Raw genomic sequence first — 26,171 nt, 5'->3', positions numbered from 1 at the left:
TGTCATCTGGGGAAAATGAAAGTTGCAAAATTACACACAACAAACAAACAAACAAACAAACAAAATCTTTGTACTCATCTATCTATCTATCTATCTATCTATCTATCTATCTATCTATCTATCTATCTTCACGCCTATTTTATTCACATTACAAATTTGATATAAAACTCTAAAAACCATTAAAACCATTAAATAATCATTAAAACACCTTCGAATGATTCAACTTGACCGGCGACGGAAGGTGTGAGCGCGCGCGTATGTGTCTAACAAATGGGCGGAGCTAAACCCGTGTCTCCGTTGAATCCAACTGGAGCGACGAAACCATAGCAACGCCGGAGTGACAGTCAGCACTCTAATCTTTCCCACTCGGATTCAGACAAGCTCCGCCTTCTCTGCTGCGATTGGAGAGTCACAATCGTCCTCCTTCTCTGATTGGCTGATCCGTCATAGCCGTACAGACAGACAGTGAGGACCAGCCAATGGTCGCGCCCAAGGCGGGGTTTTGTCGGAATACAGGTGTGACGCGATGACCTAGGAATGAGTACCGTAAAGCGAGCAAAAGAGTCGTAAAGCCGTTGGCGAGAGCTGTTGTTAATGCTTTCGGAGGCGGTGAGCGAGCAGAGACACACACAGCGATAAGAGACACTGGGAGTCGGAGGAAACCAGGCTCAGAGGAGGATCGCGGCGCTTCAGCGAGCCTGAGTTAAAAACAAAGAATAATAATAATTATTATTTTTATTATTATTATAATAAAAACAAACAAACGGGCGGCGGTGTGTTTGTTGTTTCCCTGGCTGGGTGTCTCGCGCTTCCTCATGGAGCAGAGCCTCGCTGCACTTTTCCGCTTAAAGATGCGCATCTGAGAGCAGCGGGCGGCTGCTTGGGCTCTGAAGTAGGTGTTGGGTTCGAATCCCCTGTTTCATCTGCGGAAACAATGGTCCAGAGCGCGCGCGCGTGAGAGAAACACTGTTTCCAAACTGAGTGGGGAAAGTGTCAGCTCGGGGCTCGCACTTATCCGTCTGCAGGTGAGACTGGAGTAGTTGCACGATTCTTTCTTGTGCAACTTAACATTGCATGCATGCACAGGGTTTATGCACTCTTTGTGCACATGATCAACCTTTTAGATTATGATTTTCCATCTCTAACTCTCTTTTTTTCCCCCCAGTCAAACTTCTTCTTAGAAAATGCATTGCACCTTATCCTTGTATCACTCTCAGTTTCTTTAGCAGCTCTTCTTGGATCATTAAAGCACCTGGAATTAAAAAAAAAAAAGTGCAAGTAAAACAAAGTGAGCCTCCATCACCACCATCATCATCATCATCATCATGCATTTCAGCAGGAGGATCATCCATCCATCCATCCATCCATCCATGCATAAAGTTCTCTGCAAATATAAACTTTTTTTTTATCTCTCATACCTCATATTTCACAATTCAGATCATTTCCTGTGAAGCGTTTCCTGCAAAACCACTGAAGCATGCTCAAGCCCTGTGCAGAAAGGACACTACACCGAGATCAACGTTCACTTCTATAGTTGCTAATCCGAACCTTTGCTTTATTTATGCGTTCGAGATACAAAATCTGTGTTCAGGACACCACGTTGTTTTGCATGCATTAGAGAGAGGTCTGTGTACGAATGCATGATAAGAATATTAATCATTTAATTTAATCATATTAAAGACACACACACAGGTACTAGTTTGCCTCTTGGCTTTTCTTCTTCTCCAGCTTTAATGTGTAGTTTTCACCAGGGGACATCGATGTTGCGAGGTCTAAGGCATATAAATGGCTGTTCCTAGAATAAAAACAATGTAAAGCCGTACAACAGACACCTTTCTAAGTAAAGAAACAATGTACAGCTCAATTCTCTCTCTCTTTTTTTTTTTTTTTTCCTGAGAGAGTAGTAGTAGTAGTGGTGGTGTGTGAGGACGGAAAGCTCTAAACTGTGCTCACTATTTCCAAAGCTCAGCACTTCCACAATTCCTCTTTGCATTTTGCATTCAGGATGCAACACGTTCATGTCATGGGTCCTTTACAAACCAGAATACTTTGCATGCGAGCGTCTGATGAGCACGGACGCAACACGAAGCATATCAGTAACCTCGCGAATGAACGCACGTGTTGTTCAAACTGGTCGAGATACTGGGAACACACTTGTGAAAATGAGAGCGATTATTGAGTGTGTGTTTTATCTGACTCATTGTTCTTCTCAGATTCCACACAAAGCGGGCTTTGCTTGCTTGCTTCTGGATTCATTTCCATCCATGTTGACTCTCTCGAATGGACTGACATGAGAGAAATAAGGAAGTGTTTATCTAGCAGTGCTGATGTCTGTTTAAACGCTAATCCGACTCATAAGAGTCGTTTCCTTTTTCTTTTGGTTTCGATTTTTCATTTGGTGTCTTTGAATCTGTGTGTGTGTGTGTGGTCGCTGTATTGAGACTCGTCAACCCCGGATGACTGTTTCTGTGGTCTCACATTATTGACTCCTTCAGTCGATATCCTTGGAAACTGCATCCGAACACACTCCAAGGAAACGCCGGATAGCGAACGCTCCGCTATTCAAAAACTAATAAGTTCGATCCGGATGAGAGAGAGAGCGAGCACACAGCCTGAGCTCGAACTTGAGAATAATTCTCAGGTTATCGATGCCCTTCTGTACAGGTGAGAGTGATTCCAGTGGAAATGTTGTTTGAAGTCCGTGTGACAGACTGAGCGAGGAAAAGCTCGATAAGCTTCTTGATAGATCGATGAAAATGAGATGCTCACATCTTCAGCTCTTGATATTCCAGAACTTTTGGCCTGAAATATTTATCTTCATGTTCCAGTATGAAATGTGTGCTCATCAGTTTCTGTCTCGTCACCAGAGAGAAAAGTTTAAACACCAGCCTTTGCTTCGCTCCACGCCTCTGTTCACGCTAACATCAGTGTAGAAATAATCACCGGTTCATTCTGGTGGATACATTTTTTTCTTCTTCTTCTTTCTTCTTAATAATGCCTTTTGTCTTTTAGTGTAATCTCATCATCTCTAGCCGCTTTATCCTTCTACAGGGTCGCAGGCAAGCTGGAGCCTATCCCAGCTGACTACGGGCGAAAGGCGGGGTACACCCTGGACAAGTCGCCAGGTCATCACAGGGCTGACACATAGACACAGACAACCATTCACACTCACATTCACACCTACGGTCAATTTAGAGTCACCAGTTAACCTAACCTGCATGTCTTTGGACTGTGGGGGAAACCGGAGCACCCGGAGGAAACCCACGCGGACACGGGGAGAACATGCAAACTCCGCACAGAAAGGCCCTCGCCGGCCCCGGGGCTCGAACCCAGGACCTTCTTGCTGTGAGGCGACAGCGCTAACCACTACACCACCGTGCCGCCCCTTTTAGTGTAATTAAAAAAAAAGGTTTCACACGTCGTGTAAGTGCACTTCTCTGTTTATCTGTTTAGATTATGATGTGACCGAGCCGGAGCACGGCGGCCATTCTGACAACTGCGATCTAATTTTCAAACCAAGCTGAAGGCACTCGTATCGGTCCACACGTAACCGCGTGGTTAGCGAGGTTTTAGACTCCTGTCTGCAGTGGGATTGTTTTTGTGAAACTCCTTTCACACAACAGGAGCTTTGCAGACAAACACCAGGGCAGTTAGAAAGAAAAGAAACCTAAACAAAAATTTCCACTTCGTTATGGTGAAACAAATCTCTACAGAGTCCTGCTCATGACATGAAAAGAAAATATACTCGTTCCCATGATATCTATTCCTTCCCTGGTTTTAATAATTGGTCCTGAATAGTACAGGCTGCTCTTTATTAAAGGGAAGCCACAGTGAAAAATAAGCACAGGCTCGATGGATTAATCATTTTGACTCCCTTGTATTGTTGCACTGTGTCACATAAAGCAACGCTTTACAATTCGTTTGTATTCCTGCTCGCTCAAGGGCGCAGCTATATTGTTATTTTGTGGGCGGAGTCTGGCATAGTATTGTCGACAGGTTTCCTGTATTTTGATTGGCTGTTCCTGACACCGCAATGTAGCCGGATGGACAAAACATCATTGAAAAATGGCAGAATACAAAGCCTGTGGTTGTAAAAATAATAAATGTGATAATAAGGGAAAGTGTTTTTTCTATGTTCCATTGTTGATAACTGAGCGATATAATGACTTGCTAAACAGCGGCTGCGCAACCTGGGAACAGGTCACACTTTAGAAACTCTGCTTTGGTAGAAATTCTGCTGCTTGCGAGGACCGTTTTGAGCCCGATTGCTTTGAAAGGAATCAACAGGCTGAGCTCTTGGGCTGCACAGGTCGCGTTCGACTCAAACCTGAAGCTGTGTGCAAAAAAAAAAAAAAACTGGCCATGAATTGTTAAACAGACAAAAAAAGTTACCACAAATTGTAAAAAAAAAAAAAGTGGCCACAAATTGTTAAATACAAACAAACAAACAACGCATGGCCATGAATTGTAAAAAACAAACAAAAAAACAAAACATGGTCACAAATTGTTAAACAAACAAACAAAAAAAAACATGGCCATAAATTGTTAAAAAAAAAAGCGGCCATGAATTATTAAAAACAAACACACAAACGTGGCCACAAATTGTTAAACAAACAAGCAAACATGGCCAGACTTTAAAAAAAAATGTATAAAAAACTTTACATAAATTGTTTAAAAAAATGTGGCCATGAATTGTTAAAAAGAAAGAAAAGGTGACCATAAATTGTTCAAAAACAAACAAACAAACAAAAAAAAACATGGCCATGAATTGGTCAAAAAAAGGCCATAAATTGTTTAAAAAAGTGGCCATGAATTGTTAAAGAAAAAAGAAGTAAACAAACAAACAAACAAAAAACATGACCATGAATTGTTAAAAAAGTGGCCACAAATTGTTAAACAACATAAAAAAACATGGCCATAAATTGTTAAAAAAAAGGCGGCCATGAATTGTTAAACAAACAAACATGGCCATACTTTAAAAAAAAATTATAAAAAAAAGTGTACATAAATTGTTTAAAAAAAAGTGGCCATGAATTGTTAAAAAGAGAGAAAGAAACAAACCAAAACATGGCCATGAATTGTTAAAAAAAGTCACCATGAATTGTTAAAAAAAAGCCATAAATTGTTTAAAAAAAAAAAAGTGGCCACGAATTGTTAAAGAAAAAAAGAAGTAAACAAACAAACATGGCCATGAATTGTTAAAAAAAAGTGGCCACAAATTGTTAAACAAAAAAAACCAAACATGGCCATAAATTGTTTAAATAAAAAAGCGACCATGAATTGTTAAAAACAAACAAACAAAAAAACGTGGCCACAAATTGTTAAACAAACATGGCCAGATTTAAAAAAAAAAATTATAAAAAAGTGACCATGAATTGTTAAAAAGAGAGAAAGAAACAAACAAAAACATGGCCATGAATTGTTAAAAAAAGGTGACCATGAATTGTTACAAACAAACAAACAAAAAACATGGCCATGGATTGTTTAAAAAAAAAAAGTCACCATGAATTGTTCAAAAAAAAAAGAAGTAAACCAACAAACAAACAAAAAACATGGCCATGAATTGTTAAAAAAAAATGTGGCCACAAATTGTTAAAAACAAAACAAACAAAAAAAGTGGCCATTAATTTTTAAAAAATGATTTGTGTATGTTAAATACACAGAGTAATTACATGGTACACTCAGGTCACAAGCCTGACGAAATGTAGAAACACATCCTGACATGGACTCCGCGTGTGGAATGTGATGTGTGGGGTTTCGTGTGAACGCTGCGCCTCGTTTGTCGAACTGAATACGAATGGATTTATTCATAAATTGTTTGTTTGTTCTCGTGTTTACACGAGAAATTTGATGAAATTCAAAGAAATCCTGTAATTTATTTTAAAAAATGTCCATAACCTACTCATGCTCCTGTGTGTGTGTGTGTATTTCTGTATGAGCAGACTAACAGACGTAAACCTTGACTTGATCAACTTCAAATCAGATCATTAGCGTGGATGAACAAGCGCCTCAGCCTCCGGGAGATTTAACGCTCGCTTATGAGGGAGAGGATGAGTTTGGAGGATGAGCGCTGGCTTCTAAATGGGTTCTGTTTGTCTCGGCAGCTTCCTCTTTTCACGCTAACACTTTCCATCCAGCAGGTCGGGTGAGGTGTGATTAGTGTTTGTCATCACCTGGGTATGGAGTTAGATCTTTTTCACTTTTACTCCTGAGAAAGTTTTGCTCTTTGCTTGTCATTTCAGCTGTTTGAGCTTTACCCTTTTATAGAGTTTTGTGGGTGTCGTAAAATACAAATCAGATGTCCTGTGCACACACCTTGGTAATTTAGATGATTGGCGTTCCTCAGCATGCACACGCATCAGCATTTCTGAAAGCTTTGTAAATAACTTTACTACGATATTGATAAATGAGGCCCATCAGGTTGTTTTTGCATCTTTCTGTTCGTTCTGTGACCCTGTTGTCTTTGTGTACGTCTCGTGTCACAGTTGTCTCTTACAAACCTGCTTTTCATTCCATAACCTTGTACAAGATGACAAAACAATGTTTGATAGCATCGTAGAAGTTTGTTTCAGTTTTACTCAGCTTCCTGGCATTATCAGATTTATCTGCCCTCATTGTGCTGCGTTTATCTCCCGTCTGTGACTCAGCTCTCTCAGTTCAGCCAAGTTTAGATCTCCTGATTTGAAAAGGATAACGATCGTCGAAGCGTTGTGTTCTGTCGGTGCCAGGCGCTCTGTGGTGAAGCGTGGGCTCAGTGTGAGTTTATTTCTCTTCGGTCAGCGGCGATGTGAATGCTCAGGGAGCTCTGGCAGGAACAGGCTGACCAGCGGTGGGAGATCAGAGCAGCGCAGGGAATAGAGCCGTAATTCAAACCACAAGCGGTGAGCGAGAGAGAAATTTCTGGAAATGAAAACGACTAAAAGGAAAGTGGGTGTATTTTGGTGGAACGCCGTGACCCTGTCAGATATGTTTTTGTTGTCCTGTGTGTATACGCGCACACAGCAGGGTGAAATGAAGTTTCTCCAGGACCATGATGCAACACCAACACTGTACACAGGACTAAATAACCGCACAGAAAAAAGTGACCACAGTGGCCTAAGACTCAAAATCTGATCCAAATGTAAATTGTTACTGATTTACCCGCATAAGGAAGGAATAAAATATAACACAGTATGCTGGTATAGGAAAATAATCAACGACACGTGATGTGGAGTCACTATTACCACCTTGAAATTGATCATTTTCATACAACCTCTTCATGTGTTTTATTCCTCTTATACCATAAAAAATTTGCCAACTCGAACCACTGTTCTGTATTACACATGGAAGCATTGTACTTTTTTTTTCTTTTTAAACCCATTTATGCACCCCTCATTCCAAAACTTAGAACACTGTGTAAAATGTAAATTAAAAAAAAATGCAATGATTGCAATGCAAATCCTTCTCAACCTACTGTATAGTCACTTGAATGCAATACAAAGACAAGACATTTAATGTTCAAGCTGATACATTTTTTAATTAAAAATATATGCTCATTTTGAATTTGTTGTCAGCAACATCGAAAGATGTTTTTTGAAAAAAAAAAAAAAGCTGGAACCGGGGCATGTTTACCACTGTGTTGCATCACCTCTACTTTTAACAACGCTCTGTAAACGTTTGGGAACTGAGTAGACCAGTTGCTGTAGTTTTGAAAGAGAAATCATGTCCCATTCTTGCCTGATATCCAGTTTCAGATGCTCAACAGTTCAGGGTCTCCTTTGTCATATTTTGCACTTCGTAATGCACCAAATGTTTTAAATAGGAGACAGGTCTGGACTGCAGCAGGCCAGTTTAGCACCCCGACTCTCTTACGAGCCATGCAGTTTTAATATGTGCAGAAAGCAGTTTGGTTTTGTCTTGCTGAAAGAAGGAAGGCCTTCCCTGAAAAAGATTTTGTCTGGATGGCAGCATGTTGCTTTGAAACATGTATATATCATTCAGCATTAATGACGCCTTCCCAGATGTACAAGCTACCCATGTCATGTGCACTAATGCCCTCTCATACCATCACAGATGCTGGCTTTTGAGCTGTGCGCTAATGATAAGCCAGATGGTCCCTCTCCTCTTTAGCCTGGAGGACGTGATGTCCATGATTTCTTAAAAAGAATTTCTACTTTTGATTCGTCAGAGCTTGGGGCAATTTTCCACTTCGCCTCAGTCCATCGTAAAAGAGCTCGGGGCCCAGAGAAGGTGGCGGTGTTTCTGGATATCGTTTATATCTGGTTTTAACTTGCAGATGCAGTAATGAACTGTTTTCACAGACAATGGTTTTCTGAAGTGTTCCTGAGCCCATACAGTGATTTTCCACATGTCTGCTTTTAATTGTTGAATTCAAAGTTTTGATCATGAAAGCCTTTACCATTCTTGTTTGATGTACGACTTCATTTACTCAACAGTCCGAGGTCTCTGTTGTTGAATTTTGTGCTTTATAATGCACCACACATTTTCAATGAGAGGCAGGCAGGCCAGTTTAGCACCTGCACTTTTTTACTATGAAGCCATGCTGTTGTAACACAAGCAGAATGTGGTTTGGCATCGTCTTGCTGAAATAAACGGGGATGTCTGTGCATGATGGCAGCATTTTTGCTCCAAAACCTGTAAGTTACCCCTGCCATGGGCACTAACACACCCCCATACCATCAAACATGCTGACTTTTGATCTTTGCTCTGATAACAATCTGGTTGGTTCTTTTTTTTTTTCCCCTCTTTAGCCCAGAGGACAGAACATCCATGATTTCCAAAACCAATTTGAAATGTTGACTCATCAGACCACGGCACACTTTTCCACTTTGCATCCCTTGTGACCAATCAGAGTTGAGAATTCAGAAGCACTGTGGTATCTGAATAATGGATAAAATATAAAAATAAACAGGATGTCTGGCAGAGTCTTATCATTCTGCTACTTTTAGCAGACGCCCCGCAGTTACAGTATGTACAAAAGTGGTTGTCGGAAACGTTAGTGGTTTTGCAGATTTTTATCTATCCGCTTGTGGTTTGGGATGTTACATTTACCGTTCCAAACATTGACACAGCTGCTCAAGAACAAAATACAATAATAAATAACTGGGTTTATTTATAAATACGCCTGGGATTGTTTCCGTATTTGAAAATTAGCTCTGTTTATCAGCCTTTTTGCTGCATTACAGTACGCTTGAAGATACAGAGCTGCGACAGACTGCAGCACAGGATTATTTCTGTAACCTAATAACTTTTTTTTTTTTAAATAGAAATGTCCACTAGGCATTCATGATGAGTCACACTATCTGCCATTCTCAGCCTCCAGTGTGTGATTTTTTTTTTTTTGTTGCCCTTTTTAAACAGGAAATGACATTACACGAATGTTTGAGTCACAGCATAAGTGCACTCAATCAGACAGTCATTTGGTTCATCGCTGTGTTGTGCAGTTCTCACATCTCGCATCATTGTTAACACGTTCCCCGTGTAGAATAAAATCAGCACAGAGGCCGTGCCACGTACTTTCACTTCCTGCTTTGTTCACTTGTGTTGTGTTCAGTTTCCTCTTTAGAAATGAAAATATAATCTAACTCTCGGGTTACAGCGGCAGGTGATTGACGTGACCAGACAAGATAGTTGCACTTTCTGGATCTGAGAAGTTAGCCTTCTGGTACTCTTCCAAATATTAAAAAAAGTTTGTGTGTTTGCCTACAACACATCTCATTATCTCCCAGATTTTGTTCCTAAGTTGGTTGATGTTTTGAATCCTTGTAGCACCTTGATTTTTAAAAAGGAGCCTTGATTTTTTTTCAGCTTTTTTCAGTTCCTCCTTCTGTTCCTGTTTCCACCATGTCCGTTTCCTGACTCCTCGCTCCCGCAGCTTCGTTCTCTCTGTGTTCTTCATAGAAATGATAGAATTTTGTACATTTGGAACGAGTTCCTGCTGTCATAAGACTAAAGTCTTAGCATTGTGGCTATAATCTGTTACTTCCTGTGCTGATAAAGCTCTATAATTCTATTCTGTTCTATTTTTTGTTAGCATTCTATTCTGATAGTTCTATTCCTGTTTGTGTTCGAATTCTGTTCTAGCTCTATTCTTGCATTCTGTCATATTCCTGTTTGTTAGAATTCTCTTCCAGCTCTATTCTATTCTGATAGTTCCATTCTGTTCTGTTAGAATTCTATTCTAGCTCTGTTCTGTTCTCTTCAGATTTTGTTCTTTTCACTTTCGTGTTCAAAGTGTATTTTATTATATTTTGATAGCTCTGTTCTATTCTTTTTTGTTACTCATCTTTTCTATTCTAGTGCTGTTCTGTTCCTGATTGTTCCATTCTGTTCATTTTTGTGAAATTCTATTCCAGCTCTATTTCATTTTGTTCCAGTCTGATAGTTCTGTTTGAATTCTATTCTATTCTGATAATTCCATTGTGTTCATTTTTGTTAGAATTATGTTCTCTTCTGTTCTTTTCACTTTTGTGTTCGAATTTTATTTTATTCTATTCTGATTGTTCTATTCCTTTTGTTAGTTCTCTCCTTTTCTATTCTAGTTCTGTTCTAACAGAGCTAGAATAGAAGTCAAACACAAACAGGAATACAACAGAAGTATCAGAATAGAATAAAATAGAATACTAACACGAAAATTAACAGAATGGAACTATCAGATGAGAACTAGAATTAGAACAGAATCTGTAAATTTGGAATTAGAACTGGAACAGAATCCCAACACTAAAAGAACTAGAATAGAACTAACAAAATAGAACAATATCATTCAAAGACAAAAGTGAAAAGAACAGAATCAGAAGACAATAGAATAGAGCTAGAACAGAATTACACTAAAAGAACTAGAACTATCAGAACAGAATAAGGCAGCGCTAGAATAGAATTCTAAACACAAAGAAGGAATAGAACAAAATTCTAACACAAAAGGGGAACAGAATAGAGCAACCAATAGAATAGAATTCTATTCTGATTGTTCTATTCTAGTTCATTTAGTGCTGGAATTCTGTTCTAGTCTGATGGTTCCATTGTGTTCATATTCTATTTAACTCTATCCTGATAGTTCTGTTTGTGTTCCTGTTTGTGTTAGAATTCTATTCTAGCTATGTTCTATTCAGTTCTGTTATTTTCCTCTCCAATTTTTGATAGTTTTATTCTATTCAGATTTAACCTCTGTTCCATTTTTTTTAAGTGCTTATCAAAATAGATGTTTTATTTTGATAAAACTCCATTCTCTTCTCGTAACGCTATTCTGTTCTTTTTCTGTTATTTTCTGTTCTGTATTTGGTTATATTTCTATTTTGATAAAATCGCTTAATCAAAGTAGTTTTATCTCGTTTAAACTCTGTTTCTGTTCTGATAAAATTCTGCTCTCATCTGTTCTATGGCTCGTTGTGTTTAGTTGAACCTCTGTTCTCTTCTGATAACGCTATTCTACTCTGTTCTGTTCTAGCCTCCTGCTCCATGTTTTAATATGCAAATGGGCATGATTCATATTTGAATATGCAAATTAGCAGGTGATGTCTTTGATCCCACATTAGCTACTTTCCCCTGAATCGAGTAGGTAGCACTGCAGCACACTGCTTTACCAATACCTCACCACGGAGTCAACAGGACTGTTCACCGAGAGTAATTATAACGATTAGAATGATTATAATAGCCCCTGTATTGTTCAGCTCTACACCCCAGTGAAATGCAAGATAAGTTCACGGGGAATAGGAAGTGTAATTTCAGTGCACTGATTTCAGTAGAGTCACGAACACTGAAGTGCGAGAGAGAGAGTGTGAGTGAGCACCAAAGTAGGGCCACGTCCAACGCTCTCATTTTAATCAGTGCTCTCTTTTACGCTGCACACGTGCGACACGATTGACACATGCACAAAGCCTATTTTCCCAATTTAGATCCGTTTCTGTTGTGAGCCATTAGCAGCACAGTTGTGGTGATTGGAAAACGACAAAATGCTATATTCATGCTATAATATATACAGCATGTGGCCTTAACACCACATTAACTACATTTCAGTTTCAGCCTGTAGCTCATTCACAGGAATCCTCTGGTATTTTGAGATAACCGCATTCCCAGGAATAGCCTTTATATCAGAACTTGAAACCCTGATCAGCAAGTCGGTGATTGGCCAGATCGAATGATACTGAAGTCTGGATAGAGAGCGTTTATTTATTTATTTATTTTCTTTAGGCACAGATGCACTTAGTTTAGTTTATATGGCTACAGGATGCTAACTTTTTAACACAACTGTGCCTTTGTAAATATGATTGAAAATATGATGTGATACGATACCTTGGTGTCTTAATATGATTAATTTTTTGATACAGCAAAAGTATGTGCCGTTTTCCTCTCGGGAAAGTTGCCGAATGCAGCAGAGAAACTGTGTGTGTGTTTTGCAAAAGAGTGATATCCGTACAGTTGCATGGACATGTTTGTGGTGTTTAGCACTGGTGTATGGTATCCTTATTTGGCACACTGTAATGTTTCGTTCCATTACACGTTAAAAAACTCAGTACCATACACCAGACCTTTCTGGGAATTCTCTAGTTTGTGCTGTCTACTGACCGTAGCCATTGCTGTATATCATGACCAAATATGCTAATACGCCAAAAGCTAAGCTGTATTTTTTTTTTTTTAACCACTGATACCACGCTGTTAGATATTAAAAAAAAAGACCCTGTGTCCAAAATCGCTCACTCGTTCACTACTCCCTATATAGGGAATTACTATATAGAGGACTGTATAGTGAGCTCATTGGTAAAAAAAAAAAACACTTTTGGACACTACGCCGTCGCGCTGGTATTTACATCATTACTGTACACAATTAAAACGTGCCAGATCAGTCGGCTGGTGGGTTTTCAAAATAATAAACACATGCATGAGTTTTTGTGATAAATCCATATTATACTGTGCATATTTCCCACATTAATAAATACAAAGTACCTGCATCTTTCAGTTCTTTTTTTAAATCAAGGCTGAATAATTTCTTCCTTGCCGCTGCCTTTTATTAAATCAAATTTGAGACTTTTAATTTGATTTCTTTCAGCGTGACCGCAATGCATGATGGGATATATTGCTTTGGTTAGTGACCATCATTGTACACTACTTTCCGTGATGCATTGCGGGATACTTTGAGTGCACTATATAGGGTGTAAATAATCCTTGCTAAGGTTTCGGACAGCACTACAAAATGGCGTCCTCACTATATAGTGCCCTATATAGTGAGTAGGGAGCGAGTTCGAACATGGAGAGTCTTAAGACGAAAATGTATATTTCTCACTGCATACTATCTGTGAAATTTAGTTTAATTAGCTCATCTGGCCATAAGGCCAATTGCCATGGTTTGGCATCCGGCGTCCATCGTCCTCAATTCAGTTAAATTGTATCTCCTCCCTCAGTTCTCCACAGATTTCCGTTCCAATTGTTTGTTTGAAAGAACTCATCACTCTACACAAAACTCATCTCATCGTATCTCATCTCATTATCTGTAGCTGCTTTATCCTGTTCTACAGGGTTGCAGGCAAGCTGGAGCCTATCCCAGCTGACTACGGGCGAAAGGCGGGGTACACCCTGGACAAGTCGCCAGGTCATCACAGGGCTGACACATAGATACAGACAACCATTCACACTCACATTCACACCTACGGTCAATTTAGAGTCACCAGTTAACCTAACCTGCATGTCTTTGGACTGTGGGGGAAACCGGAGCACCCGGAGGAAACCCACGCGGACACAGGGAGAACATGCAAACTCCACACAGAAAGGCCCTCGCCGGCCACGGGGCTCGAACCCGGACCTTCTTGCTGTGAGGCAACAGCGCTAACCACTACATCACCGTGCTGCCGCCTTGCACAAAACTCATCTCATCTCATTATCTCTAGCTGCTTTATCCTTCTACAGGGTTGCAGGCAAGCTGGAGCCTATCCCAGCTGACTACGGGCGAAAGGCGGGGTACACCCTGGACAAGTCGCCAGGTCATCACAGGGCTGACACATAGACACAGACAACCATTCACACTCACATTCACACCTACGGTCAATTTAGAGTCACCAGTTAACCTAACCTGCATGTCTTTGGACTGTGGGGGAAACCGGAGCACCCGGAGGAAACCCACGCGGACACGGGGAGAACATGCAAACTCCGCACAGAAAGGCCCTCGCCGGCCACGGGGCTCGAACCCGGACCTTCTTGCTGTGAGGCAACAGCGCTAACCACTACACCACCGTGCTGCCGCCTTCCACAAAAGTCTTTTTTTTTTGTTTATTTATTTATTTATTTATGCTGACGAGTTACTAATTAGGCCAAATTAATGAATTTTCCAGGCCTCTCGCTTGGATTGTATCTCCTCTCTGATTTCTCATCCAATTCCAGTTCTGATCGATGTTTTGGGTCGATCTTCCCTCACAGAACAAAACTTGGTCATTTGTTTGTTGATTTTCCTGTTGTCAGCAATTTGTTTACAACTTTGTTTATTTTCAGTTAAATCGTGTCTCCTCCCTCAGTTCTTAACGGATTTCTGCTCTGATTGTTTGAAAGAACTCGACCTTCTGCACAACACTTGGTCATTGTATTGTCAGTTTTTGCTAACAAACTGCTAATTAGGCCACCTTAACGAGTTTTGGGACTTCTCATTAGAATTATATCTCCTCTCGCAGTTCTCACCCGATTCCAGTTCTGATCAATGTTTTGGATCGATCTTCCCATGAGGAACAAAACTTGGTTGGTGGTTGATTTTTCTTGTTGTAAACAGTTTGTTTACAACTTTGTTTATTTTCAGTTACATCGTGCCTCCTCCCTCCTTCAGTTCTCAGTAGATTTCAGTTCTGATTGTGTTTTATTTGAAAGAATTCAACCTTCTGCACAAAATTTGGTCAGTGTATTGTCAATTTTTTTGTGAACAAATTAGTAATTAGGTCAACTTAATACGTTTTCTTCTGACTAGAATTGTATCTCCTCTCATTCATCATGCGAATTCGGTTCTGATCAATGTTTTGGGTCGATCTTCCCTCGGGGAACAAAATTTAGTCCTTGGTTGAATTTCCTGTTGTAAACAGTTTGTTGTGGAGGTTGGTCCTCTCTCACATCGTCACATTTCAGTTCTGTTTGATGGTTTGGTCGTCATGGTTGTTTTGATGGCAGGCCAGATGAGTGACTACGGCCTTGACGTTCTGGTCTTTGCTAAGATCTTTGACCACATTTTGTGTTCCTCACCCCAGTACTTTAGCTAGCTGACTAACATGAACTGTAGTTGTATAACTCAATATAAATAAACCATAGCGACATGTAAACTGCATTTTGTGGCCAAAGTGATAAGTAGCGCTCCACTCAGACATCTCTCTCTCTCTCTCTCTCTCTCTCTCTGTACATCAGTACTTACCAGATGGTTAATGCTTGCTGTAGTGCTGCTTCAGAGTGAGGCTTCATATTAAAGAAAGATCTTGGCAATATAGCTAAACCCGTCATGTCTCACCCAGTCAGCGTTTACCTGAAGGTTGGTTGAGGCACAGCAGGATTTTGGACTTGTCCATGTCTTGCCATGCTTACCCTTAAATTATTTGCATGCATTTTTCAAATTTGCATAATGATACCTTGGTGAGTAAAACATTCCAGAGCCATACTGTGAGTTACAGAGCCACGCTTTCAGAAAATGCACGATATCACTGCTCCTTGCTGGATTATACTGAAGCCCCTACTATTTTCATTTTCTGTTGAGCCACAGGACTCTCTTGCCTGGTGGGTCCCCATGTTCTTTGGCTTCGTCAAATAAACCGTCCCATTGTTCTCATGCAGTGGGAATTCTTTGGGAAACCTTTTCAAATTATCCAGCTGCCTGTACCAATTTACCAATTACTTTTCTTGGTAGAACAGAAATTGCTTCTGAGAACACATCCATCTTCCCATATATTGGCGTTATTAAATTTGGTTTAAAGGATAATTCTAGGCAAAATGATGCGTATTTGTGTGTTTTCAATGGAAGTATGAACACAGTGTTTTTGTTTGTTCGTTCGTTTTTTTAAGACCATGAACTATTAAAAAGACTGTGTGTTCTGGAAAGTCAAACTTTTGCCAAGTAAGGAAACATGTTGCCAAAAGTAAATGAACAGTTAACACTGTAATGAGCCCAGTTAATTTACTCTAACTTGCGTAATTCAAACTTTTATTTTGTTCATGCATCTTCAGTAAGCACTTTATTCAGGTCCGGGTGGCAGTGGATCTGGAGAGACTGGGAACATTGGGTGCATGGTGGGAATACACCCTGGATAGGGGGCCATTCCATTCATTCATTTTCTATCCCATTTATCCATTGTGGGTCATGTGGAAGTTGGAGCCAATTCCAGCTGATGTTAGGGTTCACCTTGGACAGTCTATTGCATGATTTAAGGCAAAGAGACAGACATCCAGTCACACTCTCATTCACACCTATGGACAAATTTTAGAGTAGACGGTTGATCTAATCTGCATGTCGGAGGAAACCCACACAGCCACGAGGAGAACATGCAAACTCAACACTGAAAGGCCTTGGTCGACTGCCGTGTTTGAACCCAGGACCTGTTTGCAATGAAAGTCGGTCTTGTGCTCAATACAAAGAAGACAGGATGCATGGCTATAAATGAAGATGGGGGCAACAATCCAATCCGCTCAAGAGACGATTCTGTTATAAAAGTGGTGAATGACTTTAAATATCTTGGATCTTTTGTTGCTGACAGTGACAAGGACTTTATATCAAAAAAGGGTCAAGCATGGGCTGCATGCAACAGATTAAATCATATGGCAGTGGAACATCACCAAATCTACCAAGGTTAGCTTCTTTCGGGCTTGTGTTGAAAGCATTCTACTTTATGGTGCTGAAACAGGGACCATTAGTAAAGAACTTGAAAAACACCTCGATGGCACATGCAAGACTGCTAATGTGGGTCCAAAACCTATCCTGGAACACCATCCAACCAAAACTGTGATCTCTGGTGAGGTCCTGTCCATCTCTAGAAAGAGAGCTAGGTTCATCAGCCATTGATTCCGAGCAAAAGATCAAATCATCTTCGATGTCATTCTACGGAGATTATCATGCCCAAAAAGGGAAAATAGACCTTTAACATTCCCAGAGACTCCAGCTTAGGCTACATCCACACGACAACGGCAACGAGATGTTATTTAAAAAAATATCGCGTCCAAATGGGCAACGATCAGTAAAATATCAGGTCCATGTGGCAATGCAACGCTTGCTGAAAATGATGCAATACACATGCCACACCTCTAGGGGCGCTGTAAGACGGTCCCTTCGGAGACACCAGAACAATAGAAGAAGTAAGGACGCATGCGCATAAACTATTATGCGTGAGACTTCATATTAGTCACAAAGTCAGAAAAATCTGTTCGTAAAATTGCATTATAATGACCAAATACAATGAAAAGTATTTTTCCAGTCTCACCTGTGAAAGGTAATCCCATGTGATCTCGTTTGGACGGCAAACCTGTTGGTACAGTTAAACGCAGCACATGAATGAGGCATCTTTATTCTCCGCTTTGACCCATCCAATATGGCGGCGAGGATGACGTATGATTCTACGCGGAAGGCGGCGTCTTTAATGGTCTGGAATAAATTGAATGCTACACGTTGATGGATTAATTTGTTCTTCTACGCCCTTTTTGAGGAATGTATTGTAGGACTTAAACCAACATCTGAAGAGGTGAGATCGCTCCTTTTTTTCCCTATTTTTGCTGGCGGGATTGACTCTGCCCTAAGGGTTATTCTCTCTCTCTCTCTCTCTCTCTCTCTCTCTCTCTCTCTGTGTGTGCACCATTACACAATAAATATTCACAGTGAAAATATTTTGTAAGCGCGTTTCATGAACCAAGTTATAGGATTTGTTGACAACTCGCATCGAGTTCGTTACACTTCTACCCGGCGTGAAGCACTCACAGTCATGTGGTTGTGACGTCATTGTAAACAAATCCGTTCTACTCATCCAGACGACTTCGCAACGGCAACGTTGCCAGATCTTTCCACTCTGGAACCCGTTCTCAAAAGATTGCATTTTGGGGCACCCAAAACGCCGGTGCTGTATGGGCGCCAGGCCGAAACGATAAACAATTGTATCGGATTCACCTGAATCCGTTGCCGTGTGGACAGGGCCTTAGTCTTTGAGGAATTAGCTGGGCAATGTCTGATAGGCCTCTATGGTGGAGCATTGTGTCATCTAGCTCAACGGCAGTCAAATGATGATGATTACTTCTTTTTCAGAAGTAAGAGGAAAACAGAGAACCCAGAGAAAATCCACCCAGACCCAAATTCAGGATTGACCAGAGACCCTGGAGCTGTGAGGCAGCAATGCACCACTGTGCTGCGCCACCTTTTGGATTTGGCCCTGAGCATGCACTGAGGATACTTATTCAGCTTGAGGTGGATGTAATTGACTGGAGTGCATGCCCATTGACTTTATTCATCCACTTCCTCTTTGAAGTGGTGCTCTTCTTGCCTGTCATCAACCCGCACTTCACAGAGGTAGATTAAAATATGCAGAGAACATCTACATGCTCATTGATCATTGGTCTGCTAACGTCTGTCTGAAAGACGGTGCTTTTGATATTCCTCACCTAATAAACTTCAAAGTGGTTCAGTTGAGCCATTTTGACATTGTTCGTGCCATATCTCTTACAACAATGTTATTGGAAGCCATTTCTCTTTTAGAAAGAAAGATGCTGGGGGGGAGATGTGTGTTAAAATAAATTATTTGGCTTTTGCAGATGTTAGTGGTAGGCCCATCTGCAGTAACCAAGAGAAGTATTGCTTGTGATTCCGAAAATACAAGTGCCAAGTTTTGAGTCTTCTCAGCAAGTCTGCAGCTCTATCATCTGACTGTTTCAGTGACCCACTGTATGGATGAGGCACATTCTGTCTACGCTCTCAAAGTAACGGTTCTCATCTTTGTACATAATATTCCAAAAATATTCTTCGTACTGTGATTCTGGCACAGGCTGTATTTTTTCCCCTAAAGGCCAGTGAATTCCAAGCAAGATTAAAATTTGCCTGGGCAACTTTTGATAAAAGGTTAAATTGTGCTCAGCTTGGCTTCCCTTGAGACACTCAGCTGAACCTGTTCATTTGAAACTCCAGTGAATTGATTGAATGAAAAGTACTGGCATCAGTACTTTTCACTGTGAAGCAGTAGCAGTGTATGGCAGTTTCTCCAGCTGTAAATAAAACGTCTTTCTGAGGGATCATCATCAGCAACCACGTTTATTAATAGCTGAGCCATTGCTGCACTGTTACTCATGTTACTTTTTTTAAAATCGGGTATTTATAACATTTTTCCCAGGAGCAGAAATAAGCCAGGCCAAACCTGTTCAGAATGTCTGGCAGCTTAATCATCTGAGAGGAATTATCTTGGAGGGATCCAATTTCATTTTTTCCCAGTGTGGTCATTTTTCCTACACACTGTTTAGTTCTCTTCTATCATATGCTTTTCTCTAAGACACATGAAGCCTCAATCTTTTAGAACTGCTGCTCATACTAAGTCTCAGGGCAGCTAGGAAGGAAGTGCTATGCTATCTGCCTTCTTCAGCATATATATATATATATATATATATATATATATATATATATATATATATATATATATATGCCCACAGAAGCTGTTGAAAGAAGTTGTAATGTAACCAACAAAGAAGTTGGTCGCATTACATTACAGGTATTTATCAGATGCTCTTATCCAGAGCGATGTACAATGTACCCAGAGCAGCCTGGGGAACAGTTGGGGGTTAGGTGCCTTGTTCAAGGGCACTTCAGCCATTCCTGCTGGTCTAGGGCAGCCTTTCTCAACCAGGGTGCCGTGGCACCCTGGGGTGCTGTCTGGCTTTGTTAGGGGTGGGTGCCGTCAAAAAATTATATATTCTAACATTGAAATAAATAAAATGAATTTAAATTCCAAAAAACAATAGTTACACTAATGCAGATCATCACCGCCTCATGCATCATCAAAATTTGTCTCACGGCCCCCTTTCCCATGTCACAACATCACTGCCGGGGTCAGCGTATGGTCAGCGTGACTGCGTATATTTTATATGGGGGTGCCTTGAGAATTTGCATACTTCTGAAGGGTGCCGTGACTGAAAAAAGGTTGAGAAACACTGGTCTAGGGAATCAAGCAGGCAACCTTTTGGTCCCAAAGCCATTTCTGCAACCATTAGGCTATGGCTTCCCCTGGCCTAATGGTTATAGGACAAGTTTGGACAAGTCATGGACAATTTTTGTTCAGTTTTTCTCTCTCTAGGACCATTGGTCACAGATGGATGTGTCATTTGTCAGACTCCCAATGGGGGTTTTCGATGATAACAATGACGCTTTTCTGTTTGATGTGTCCAGATGGTGAAGTGAATTCATTTGAAACTTCACTGTAAACTTGCCTTTGCTTTAGAGATGTGTATCATCCATGGATTTTTTTTATCCCACGAATTTGGAAAGGTAGAAAATGAATGCTATCCCAGTGTGCCTTTGTGGTTAATATAGAACCAGCTGGGCAGTATGAGGGCAGAGCAGATAGCACTATCATCTCACATATCCAGGGTCTGCAGTTCTATCCTGAGCACTATGCTTGCACTCCCGGTGTCTGCATAGGTTTCCTCCAGAATCCCGTTTCCTCCCACCTCCCAAGAACATGCTGGTAGGTGAATGGGTGAATCTAAGTTGCCCGTAGTTAGGAATGGCATGCATTTATATAATGATTGACTGACTGGCATCTCATCCTACCACAAGCTGGCTGAGTGGTTAGCATGCCCACCTCTCAACCGGGAGATCAGGAGTTCTACTCGTGGTTGGGTCATACCAAAGACCATTATAAAAACAGTATCTACTGCCATCTGGCAATGCACGCTGCAATACAGATGTGAGTAGGGAGTCAAACTCTCATGGTTACCAGAGGACTAGCCCCCGCCTGCCCCCCCACCCACACACACACACTGTTAACCCTAGATATATAATGGGTGATAAGCTGAGGGCTATAGAAACGGAGATTGGCACTGCCCCCACGTGACTCAAAGAGCTGGGTCGTACTGGAACCAGGAGACTACCCGGGAAGACCAGGTTCTGGTGTGGGAGGGACTTTGACTTTTTTTGGCATCTCATCCTGAATATATTCCCATTTTTACTGTTGTTGGGATAGGCTGTGGATCCACTGTACCCCTGACCAGATTGTAGTTACTGGAGATGAATGAAACTTGCTTGTTCTGACGTAGCCTTGCAGAAATGGAACTTTAAATGGTTTATTTTGTCTTGTTTCTGTCACTGACTCTGTTGTTCTTTGTTCTTTTACAGGATTGTTATCATTGTGTGGTGCAGTTCTTTCTGGATCCAAGAGGATGTCTCCCAGTGTACGGTCAGCGCTGCCTCAAGGGAGACTCTATCAGCATCCTCTTCCTCTCTGGTAACTGTAGATGAAGAGCCAGCACACAATGAAAGAACAACAGTGATTCCTGCCTTTGACATTCCTTACCTCCCCACCCCTCTACCTTACACCCCTTCCCAGTCCCAAGCCTGACCATGCTGTGCTTCCTGCCCCTCAAACTGGGCCGAATGTACCGCTGCCTGAAGCTGCTCTTTATTGTGGGCCTGTTTGTTGTGCTCTTGATGAACACTCACACACTTCTCGCATCCTTTCAGAAGAATGAACTAACGGACCGTCGCTTCATCCACCTCAACAAGTGCCCGGCTTGCTTTGGCACCAGTTGGTGTCGCAAGTTTATGAACGGGCAAGTGTCCTTTGAGTCGTGGGGTCGACTGCGTTTTCTTGACGTCTTCAACGTAAAGAATGTTTTCTTTGCCCAGTATGGTGAGCCACGGGAAGGCACGCGCCGCATCGTCCTCAAGCGCCTTGGCTCCAACCAGGAGCTGGCGGACATCGACCAGAAAATCTGCAAGAGGGCTACTGGTCGACCCCGTTGCGACCTCATCCAGGCCATGTACAAGACTGAGTTTGCCCGACTTAATGGAGATGTTCGCCTCTTGACCCCTGATGTAGTGGAGGGCTGGTCTGACCTGGTCCACTGCCCCTCCCAGAGACTACTGGACCGGATAGTCAGGAGATATGCTGAAACTAAAGACTCAGGAAGTTTCCTATTGAAAAATCTCAAAGACACGGAGAGGATGCAGCTTCTGATGACGCTGGCTTTTAACCCTGAACCTTTGGTTCTGCAGGTGGGTCTTGATATTTCTACTAATGACAGTTGTCCAGTCTTTTTGTTATGGTTAATTCAATTTATTTAACGAATATGAACATATCAGTATTATCTACGTTGATATGAATACATACAGGGGTAGACAAATCACTAGCCCAGTCACCTGGGACAACTTGCTGACTATTTATCAAGGGAGCAAACACAGCATGCTATCTCGGACATCTTTTTAGAAAATAATCACTATGGTGGTCGAGTTGTCCTCTACGCAGGAATGTATGGCCAGCTACTATGTTTTTTTTTTGTTTTTGTTTTTTTTAAAGTTTCCAGGCAACCAAAACATGAGACTTCCAGTGTCCTGCCCCCTTTCACTTGCCCCGTGGGCTAGCTGATGGATTTATGATTTGCCACCCCCGACATGGTATCCTATTTGTCCAAATTATTCAAACCTTCTAAAAAATGTTTGCAAAATCTTGTAAAGTCTGTCTTTATCGAAGAAGTTCAAACTCTTCCCCAATATGCTGATATATTTAATATTTTTAGCAGCCATGATCACAGTATTGCAGTATAACTGACTACTGGAACATGCGTACTCGGTTCCCATTAACCGTCTGTGACCTCTTGACTGAAACCTCCTACCTGTAATGTAGGATTTGTGAGGTTACAGGCTGATTATAATGTTTATGCTTGAATTGCCCTTGATAACTGTCCAAGCAGAATAGAACCTGTCACTATGACAGGGTGCAAATGGGCTCGGAAACGTTGCTGCAAATTATAGACTTTTCACCCCTCAGCCGTTTCTTCCCTTGGCCATATTTCTTCCTGAAGCCACAGTGTCTTTCAAGCCTAAAATAAGCTTTGGTCTGTAATCTTAGTTGCTTTCTTTGCAAGGCCTTAATTGTGGCTTCTAACTCCACTTGGATGGGTTTGCCTGTAGCCGTGATGTGTCGGTTTTTTTTTTTTTTTCGTCTGTGTGCTCAATTATTTATGCTAATGGTCAGTGGGTTTTAAATTCAGAAACTGCATTTATATTCCAGACATCTAAAAAAAAAAACAGAAAACTGGTTTTGTTAATTTAAACCAAATTTGGAAGATGTGTCTACTTTCTCATCCTTCATGTCAGTCGGGATATTATCATCCATCATCTTCAATGTCTTACGATGGTAATAGATATTAAAGTCTGTTATTGGCTGTGATTTCCCATACTGATTAGACAGTCAATTCCAATTTCAGCCGGCATTGATTGCAGCTCGGGAAGAGCCAGGACAACAAAAGAACAGCTTTGTGAAGACGTTCCATGTCTGAGTTGACCACTAAGCTATCACAGGATCCCTCATGCACCTGCAGGCATTTGGACAGACAAAAGAGAGCTCAGCTCCTCAAAGAATCAAGTCGATAAATTTCTGATTAGTCATATGTTCTCTCTCGCTCGCTTCTGCTGCTTCTTCTTCGTCTTCCACTTTTTTCTGTTTCCCATTTTCCTTCTTGCTTTTCCGGTCTTCTCTCTGTCTCCTCTCATTTTTCTCCTTCTCTCTCTTAGTATTTTTCTGTTTGCTTTCTTCGCTCGTTTGATGAATGGACGAATATAACGTTGTAATTCCCAGTGAATATCAAATCATATTCTATCCACATTCACTGGATATGAGCAATCACGTGCTCTAATTGGCTACTCTACTACTAGGATATCAGCTCTTATACCATGAGTAGAGAAAAACAAAATGGCGGCGCGTGTTGCTGAACCAACTGAGGACGAAATAAAAACTCTACTCAAAAACAACCCCCCCCCCAAAAAAAAGGAATTTTTGTTTCATATTATATCAACTTTCATATTTGATGCTAAGAATGTATCTTTTTTCAATAATAATAATAATAAAATTATTATTATTATTATTATTATCGCATTTTTCACAAATTGCTACTGTCATTTCGCCGGTTTGTTTACATTCTAAGCGGAAATTATTTTGTTAGACGTTTTGTATAAAGTTTTTATTTATCGAATTTGCAAAAAAATTAAAATAAAAATGCTCTGTTTCTCAAAATCCAGTGAACGTGGATAGAATAAAATAGTTATTCCACTCAGTCTCGTCATACGTAGCTTATAGCCGCTGTCAGCTCATGTATGACTCGATTTCGTGGAATAACTGTTAAATATTATACATCCAGGACACTTTTTCAATGGAATAAAAACGTGGTCTATTCCCTTCTAGCGGGTTTCATTCATTTGGTTTGATAGCATGCAATATTGTTCGCATATCGCTTATCCTACATGCATTACATCACTCTACCCAGTGGAGAATGAGTGTTGAATAGGCTTTACGATATTGCATGGTTGTCAAGACAACATGACGTCACACATCGGAGACGTAAAATTTCCGCACTAGCGAGTGAGCGACTGTGACAATTTTAAACAAACATGGCCGCCAGGTTTGCTTTGTTAAATACAGAAGATTTTGAGAGAATTTTGAAAGAGACACGTTGATCACCCGAAAGAAATGTGTATGTCATAATAATAATAATAATAATAATAATAATATTGGCTGGCTTTTTTTCATGGTATATCAGATATATTCCATTCAGCCAGCATGATGCTCACTGAATGGAATATATCTGATATACCACTCAACACCAGTCAATATTATTGAAGTATGTTTTTGCCTGAAAGGCCCATCCCTAATATAAAGTATGTTTGATGGGGGAATAATATTTATATGCACGAGTGATGTCAAGTTTGTGGTTGATCCCGAGCCTAACAAAAGGTGTGAGGCGGGAATCAACTACTGATAGGACCTCACAGTCCTTCACATCCTGCAGCAGTTAAGCGTCACCAGTCCGACTGTCTATCACTGATCATTTCACACTGAATAGATTTAAATGCTGGCGGACAATACACATGATCACTCGCAGACAAGGCACACACACGCCGCACTCTGTCTTGGACAGATCCCTTCCGAATCCTGCTTTTTCAAATGCTGTTGCTGTCTATCATGTGACGCTGTGGCCATTTTGTTCAGAAACAAGAAAAATATGAATGGTAAAGATGTTGGTTTGGGACATGCCTGATACGACGATTGCCTGTTCTACAAAGAGAATCAGAGATGCACTGCAAAAACGTAGCTGTTTTATACTGTGCACAATCAAGAATGATGTCTATTTGAGTATGACATGCCAAATAATTTCTTATCGAAACAGTTTCATCATGCTTACATTTTGTCCTTGGCCTCACACACACATCACAAATAGAACTGGATTCAGGGATCTGCTGCGCATGTCACCAGATGAATTCGATTTCTTCTCGGACTTTCTTTGGCTGTTTCTTAGTGCTGCTCTTGCTACAGCAGGGATGGAAGTCTTCCGGATTTACCTGGAAATCTGGATATTTGACAAAACTCTTGAAAATCTCCGGTTTTCCAAATGGAGAAATTTTATTTTTCAGGTTTTTCACGTTCCTAGACGCGGCATAATACTTCGCATCGTCCTTGCATGGGTGCGGTCCTTAAATAGCCCAAACATAGTTCATTGATTAAAGACAGGTGTTCTTTGTTAACGGCGCGCGTGCCGGAGCTCGTTAAGCCTAGGTCACAACTGGACGTACGATTTTTTTGGCCGTGCGATTTTTGGCGTTTCCCAAATCGCTGCGTTTTTGTTTTTTTTTTGTTCGTGGAGAAAGACACACGTTGGCCGTGAGTTTGTCTTGCAACCTGAAAAAAACGTAAGCGCCTGTAGAGTTTGTTTGGCATGACAAAGAACCTCTGCGGCCAGTCTACGGCTCGAAAATCAGCACGTCACACGCGCGCCCTCCGTGCGTTTCTTGCGTTTTTTGCACGTAGACCGGCCGTAGGAGCACGTACGGCCGGTTGTGACCGAGACTTTAGGCGCACGCGCCCAAGGCACGCCTTCAGGTGCACGTGCTAAGGCACGCAGGACTGACACCGTTCTGCGCAAATGCAACACAATCGCACTAGAAAGCATGTTCAAGCTGCCAGTGTAGCTGCAGTCTTTTTAGTTGCAAA

At 41.0% G+C, this 26,171-nt stretch overlaps 1 protein-coding gene across 2 annotated transcripts in view; it reads left to right on the top strand.

The window, feature by feature from the left end:
- The first annotated feature begins 586 nt into the window (after nt 1-586).
- Nucleotides 587-26,171, top strand: part of dipk2ab (divergent protein kinase domain 2Ab) — a 142,353-nt gene continuing 116,768 nt past the window's right edge. The window contains exons 1-2 of one of the 2 annotated variants that reach the window (XM_060920735.1): nt 587-1,025; nt 21,305-22,183. In XM_060920735.1, coding sequence (XP_060776718.1) covers nt 21,530-22,183 — 654 coding nt within the window. In that variant the 5' untranslated portion in view covers nt 587-1,025; nt 21,305-21,529. Of the gene's footprint in view, nt 1,026-2,465; nt 2,665-21,304; nt 22,184-26,171 lie in introns of those variants that run through there. The other variant, XM_060920736.1, reaches the window with a different exon arrangement.

The sequence above is a fragment of the Neoarius graeffei genome, chromosome 5 (assembly GCF_027579695.1).
Source record: "Neoarius graeffei isolate fNeoGra1 chromosome 5, fNeoGra1.pri, whole genome shotgun sequence".
In the NCBI taxonomy this organism is placed as follows: domain Eukaryota; kingdom Metazoa; phylum Chordata; class Actinopteri; order Siluriformes; family Ariidae; genus Neoarius; species Neoarius graeffei.
The sequence above is the reverse complement of the archived record's forward strand: the minus strand, read 5'-3'. Positions and strand labels throughout refer to the sequence as shown.